This window comes from Melopsittacus undulatus, chromosome 3, assembly GCF_012275295.1.
Source record: "Melopsittacus undulatus isolate bMelUnd1 chromosome 3, bMelUnd1.mat.Z, whole genome shotgun sequence".
NCBI classification, from domain to species: Eukaryota; Metazoa; Chordata; class Aves; order Psittaciformes; family Psittaculidae; genus Melopsittacus; species Melopsittacus undulatus.
Genome location: NC_047529.1, coordinates 63,423,098 through 63,429,227, shown reverse-complemented (window position 1 = coordinate 63,429,227; position 6,130 = coordinate 63,423,098). Strand labels below are relative to the sequence as shown.

Sequence of the window (6,130 nt, the reverse complement as noted above, 5' to 3'; positions counted from 1 at the left end):
GGGCCATAAATTTGGAGACAAGATCAATTTAATGCCTGGGTTTATTTCAGGTAAAATACTCATATACACAAATGTTTGTAGGCTTAAGCCCCATTCTAGCTACAGTTACAAATATTTATCTGAGTGATCTCAGTGAGTGCAGTGTGATTTCTAATGTGTATCATATTGGTACCTGAGTATAAAGATGGGTCTTGAACTGGAAAAGAACCATACATGAGATTGATTCTGTACAACCCAAATAGCTCTATTGTCATGATGAAACTATTCTATGCAGTAAATGTGTATGCAAATCTTTGGTGGATTAATGCACAAGTTGCCAGTACCACAAAACTATAGGCAAATCCAACCAAATAGTCAAACAGAAAAAATCCCGGATTTAATACTTTTTCTTAATATTTTCTGATTTTCTTTAAATAAGACTAATGAAGATAGTTTCTTTTTCAACACAGGCCTTTCCTGACTTTACGTATTGTCCTTCAGAGCTAAGAAAAGAAAATATCTCTTGGGTATCTCTGTTATTATTGATCTGGGTAGTGACTAATCATTGCTGTGGAGAAAAAATAATCTCCAGTGGTTCTTCAGAAACTAAATACAATTTTCATAATCTGCAATATCAGTATGCCATTTTTTTTACCAGACCCAAAGGGTTCACTACAGACTGTGAGGTTTATTGATCACTTAACGTGTATAATACTTTCATCTTTATTTAATGTCTTTTTCAGCACTGCAGAACAGGCGTAGGTAAGCAGTTTCCCATCCCTTTTGAGTAGAGATGCACCAGAAAGTGATGAGGTTTCAGTGGAAACTTCTTTCAGTCATCCCACAGCTCCAAGTGCATCAGTAGGCTTCTGCCTGTGCCACTGGTCTCCTCATTTAGAGGACTGAGACACATAATGAAAACAAGTGGCTTTGATTTCCAAGTGATTTAATTGGCTTTTCTTTCTAGTAAAGCAACAGCAGCCAGCAACTCTAAATGGAGCTGAGAGATACTTGTAAATAGTTTAGGAAAACAGCAGTTATTCCTGGGGGAGAGGGGGAAGGAGACAGCTTTCTTTATCACCACGAAGCTATAGGTCCATGTGTGTGCTTTGATTGACGTCTCATCTGGAAGAGTTTGCTTCTTACTGAAATGCCACTGCATTGCTCAGATAGGCTATCTCCTGTGCTTCCTGATGCAAGCATTGCATGTTCCCCAGCCTCTTATGATTTCCAGTTGTTTTAAAGCTTGGGCTGAGCTAATGGGATGTGGCAGTCAGCTCTCCAGGCTGCTTTGCCACAGCAGTATCTGGATGTCTGTATGCCAGTTTATAGGTGTTTTAGAAATGGGAATATATTTGTCAATGTAGTTTCATTAGCTTATAAGGTGACTGGAAGGCAGCTATCACTTTTATGTGTGGTTGATATAATTAGCCAACCATCTAGAGCAACATTTTTTTGCAAGTGCCTTTGTTTCCTTAAAATGCAGCATAAGGAATGAATTAAAATCTATTGCTATATTACTGTAAGATCCATGTAAGAGGTGTGCTGTAAGAAGTGCCAAACCCAACTCAGTAAAAGGAAAAGCTAGAGGACTGGTTTGAAGGGCAGGTGCTCATCTGGAGAAAGTGTCTGAGTGTGAGTGAGAGCAGAAGCCACAGATGCAGTCCAGCTGAGGGCGTCTGCCAGCCTCAGGTGAGCAAAGGCTTCCCTCCAGGAACCGAAACCATTGCAAACCAGGAAACAAAGAGAAATATTCAGGCTGTCCACGTCAGAGACTGCTAAGGAAATGGGCAGGTCAGCTTAGTTAATCATTACCAGAACAGACTTTACAGGCATTCACTGCTGATCAGATGACAGGACCCTATCTGAGATAAGAAAACACCCATCCCAAATAATAAGAGTTGAGGAACTTCCCATGCTTAGATGTTCTGACTTTGCTGTTTTGCTGCGGGAGAAGAGGCTCCATGCTCCCCCATGGTTCCCGGAGCTCAGCCTAGCACAGCTTTCCTGTTCTGAAGAGGAAGTGAGAAATTCCCTCCACATGTGCTCCAGCACTGGAATATTCAGGTTTCAGTCCCGATCCAGGAGCTGTCTGTGATGAGCTTTCAATGGTCCGCAGAGAGAAGCTTTCAGCTGTGCCAAGAGCTATTTTTGCCAAAGCAGGAGGGAGAGAAGAAATCCTGCAAAATGCTAAAATGTTGATGGTACAAAAAATGGTCTAAGGGTATTTCAACTGGGAAAACAGAAAGAAAACTAGAATCAGAGGAAAGCACAAGGAAACAAGGATGGGAAACTTTTGTCAGAAGCACTGCACCTGTTTGGAGCCCTACATCCCATTCTTATTCTCAGGGAGAGATGGTGAGCCAGATGAGAAAGCTGGCCAAGTCTTCACCAACCTTGCTGTGGTAAAAGATGTCTGCCAAGAAGGACAGAATGACAGAGACAGTAAGATAAAGCAGAAACCTTTACCTCCACTGCCTGGCCAGCATCCGGTGAATATTTGCACATTTGTGGCACTCTTTGACTACGAGGCTCGCACTGAGGAGGACTTGAGCTTCCATGCTGGGGATAAGCTTAAAGTGCTGGATGCATCCCATGAGGGCTGGTGGTATGCTAGGCTCCTCCTGCCAAAAGGGTCAGTCTGTCCAGGCCGCAAGCTCCAGGGCTACATCCCTGCCAACTACATAGCTGCTGACCAGAGCATCCAAGCTGAGCCGTGAGTACCCATGTAAAGCACAGCACAGTATCTTTTCTGTCAGGTTAAATAGGATTGGGACAGGAAGTTATGGATTTTTGTCTTGCTGAGGAACACCCTGCCATAGTCAGCCTCTAGTGTTCCGACCAGTGATAGCTGTAGTTGGCATGTTCAGGGGAAGGACACTGTTGTCACAAGAAAATAGATTACAAAATGCAGAGTGTTGAAGGTTTTGGTTTGGTTTAAGTAATTTCCCTTTCTGATATACCCTAATCACATGTTTGAGAACTGCCTGGGAATATCAGGTGGGTTACCACTGCCATGGTTCATTATTTTTGTTTGCCTAACAGTAAGAGTCTGTTGGATGCTTCCCAGATAGTGCAAGGAGGTGACCCCTGCCCTGAACAGTTTTCAGCCTAACCAGCTGCAAAGTTATCAATTAATCCATTTTAGGAAGCTGCCTTTACACCTTCTTACAAATGTTGGGTCTCGAACTGCTAAGTTTTTGATGGCTTTCCCTGCATTATTTGTTTCTTCTTTGGAGGCAAATCTCTGCTCTCAGGAGAAACTCAATTGGAGTAAGTACTGTAAAGGGCAAAAGAGTGGATATAGCAATAGAATACAAACTTAATTTGTTAAAATTTCACAGAGTTTAATTATGCAGTCCATGTTTTTCTGCCCCATCAAAACATGTCTATCTTATTTAATATTCTGAACTAGAGGAGAAATCACACAAAATTGGTTACTTAGCTCCCTAGTGAGGATGAGTAAGGTCTGAGTCAGCCTGGTATGCAGAGTTATTTATGTGTGTTACAGTCAGAGGCAGTGTTTGCTTAAATAGGTCTGACTGCAGTTCCAGAGGTATGTTTTGGCAGAAATTGGCTGTGTGGAAAGAGACAAGAGAAATAGCATTTATTATTAGTCTCAGAATTAATGTTGACTTTAGAGGGATGATGTTGCAGCTTTTCAGTTAAATCTCATTTGGACCTGAAACATAAGCTCTGATGTGATCTGCCCACTGTAGTGCCAAAGGGCTAGGAAAATTGGCTCAGGTATAATTATGCCAGTCTTTCATCAGCTGTGCTAGAGGCATCTTAGGGCTACTGTAAGATTCCTTTCTAACCTGAAGACCTTAATTTCTGAAGTCTGACCAGCTGTTTCTATTTCTGTATTCAGGCAGACAACCCTTTCAATGTTCAGAAGAATTCTTCCAATTGCAGAAATTAATCTACAGGAATGGCATTTTCTGAACCACTAGAGAAATGGGTGTAGGCTGTAATTCAACTCAGCTTGGCCTTTGCTCTCTTTCAAGAACTAGTTTTATTACAAGTCATCTAAGACTTCTGCTTGCTGTTGATACTTTGAAAGTAATTTTGCTCAGTTGTACAACACTCTCAGCTTTTAAGGTCCCTCTTATCTTTCTGTACCTACAGCATCAAATACAAAGTTAAGTTTGCTAAAGTGCATTGTTGATAATCTTTATTGTTTTCTTGTTCCAGAATTGATTTGATTTTATTTTACTCCTTTTATATACTGTTCTCACTTTTTTAATAAAGACTAAGTTTTGGCAAAAGATTTTTCTCTATGGGTTTCTAGAACATTAGGGAGAAGAAAATGGAGAGCTTTTACAGCTCTTTTTAGTTTCATACTGAAGTTAATCTGGCTAAAAAGTGTTGTTTTTTCTCAGATTACCTTCTAAATCAGTTGGCTTTACTGGTCTTCTTATGTATACAAAATTGCTGTCACGCCACACACATATACCCATAGGCTAACACAGAGTAGAAAGGACCTCTGGAAGACATTTTAAATCATTCTCCAAACTCAAACATGGCCAAAATAAAAATAGATCCATTTGCTTAGCTTGGCATTCCCTGTCAAGCTTTCCCCTCTCATACTTTTAGTGAGGATTTTTTTTTTTTTTGCTTTGTATCCAGTTGGAATATTCCTTTCTACAATTTCTTCCAAGAATTCCTTTTCACTCACCTTCGTCCTTGCTGAAGCACCTGTGATTTTTTTTTTCAGGGAGAAAGTCTTTCTTGAACTTTTGTTTGCTATAAAAGAGAATGAAGTAAAGTAAGAAGAAAAGAAACTTCTTCCTTGTCCTCATTTGGATAACAGTTTTTCTTCCTGGAAGTCTCTTTGACTCCATCCAATATGACTGATGTAGTGCTGATAAGGTGAGAAATAACTGGATGAAAGGGCAGAAAGGATGTGCAGTATCTCCAGACTGAGGAAAATAAAAATTAAATACTATTTATAAGAAAGGGAATTTTTGTGTATCCTTGGCTATCAGAATGTTCCATCAGAACTGAGAAAGAATGAGATTTCTCCTCAGACCAATGTTTATTGGCAGAAATTGTATACTAACATTGAAGGAAGACTTTGTTTATACTACATTTTGCTAATATATTTGTATCATATAATATGACAATGTGCCAAATGTTAAGCACTTCTTATATGTGTATAATATCATGTTAAAAAAAAAAAGTTTCTCTTTGGCTTGAGTTATCCCTTCCAATGTGAATCACTCGGATAAAAACGTTAAAAATCCGTGTGAATAGGGGAAGCTGAAAAAAAGTAAATCCATGACTTGGATTTTGCCTGCGGAAGCATTGCGGTCCAAATATATGCTATGTAAGATTAAATAAATCCAAGGAATGCACACCTGCTACCATGAAGGTTGTTTTGGACAGATTGAGGAAACAAGGCTCTTCATTTTTATATTTACCAGTAAAGCATCTTCTTATTGCTGATCTTTTCTAGCACCTGCAGTACTCCTTATACTAACAACAACCTGTCAGGTGGAGGTATTGTGAAGGGATTGTGTCTAGTGTCTCTCAAGACAGGTGTGTTCTCCTGGCTCTACCTGGAATAGGTGAGACAAGGCAGCCAGGTAGGGGAAGCATTTGTCTAGCAAATCATAGTCGCACAGAGAACTTTCACTTAATGAGAAAATAAATCTGTTACTACAAAATTGTTATTTTATTTAATATCTGACCAAAAGCAGATGCAGACTGCACTAATGATAAATTAGCAACTGTGAGAACACTTGGTGCTTTTCTTCTCTCTGCATCATAGATTGCAGTCAAGACCACAAGCCAGACAGATTTTTCATTTCTAAGGAAGTTTTAGTGAGGTTGTATCTGCCTTATCTGATGGCATCAGAATGTTTTTCTTTCTGGTTTTAAACACAAAATTTAACTTGCATGTCCAGCAAAGACCAATTTGATTAACACCAGAATATAAATTTAATGATATAAATTTCTTTGGCAAGGAATTTGACCTTTCTGTGTCTGTGCTCTTTCTATGCCTGCTTTTCTGCACTATAAACAGGAATCATAGTAATGCATTCACCTGCCCTTATTTTATTATTGCCAGTTGTTTTAACTAAACAAGAAAACGACATAGTAGAAATTGTTATGGACAACAAATACAGCCCAGCTGTACAGTTAATTG

At 39.4% G+C, this 6,130-nt stretch overlaps 1 protein-coding gene across 1 annotated transcript in view; it reads left to right on the top strand.

Annotated features, from left to right (window-relative positions):
• Positions 1 to 2,264: 2,264 nt before the first annotated feature.
• The window catches only part of FRK (fyn related Src family tyrosine kinase), a 50,413-nt gene continuing 46,547 nt past the window's right edge, over positions 2,265 to 6,130 (top strand). Inside the window, exon 1 of the mRNA XM_005154793.2 lies at positions 2,265 to 2,695. Coding sequence (XP_005154850.2) covers positions 2,265 to 2,695 — 431 coding nt within the window. The remainder of the gene's footprint in view (positions 2,696 to 6,130) is intronic.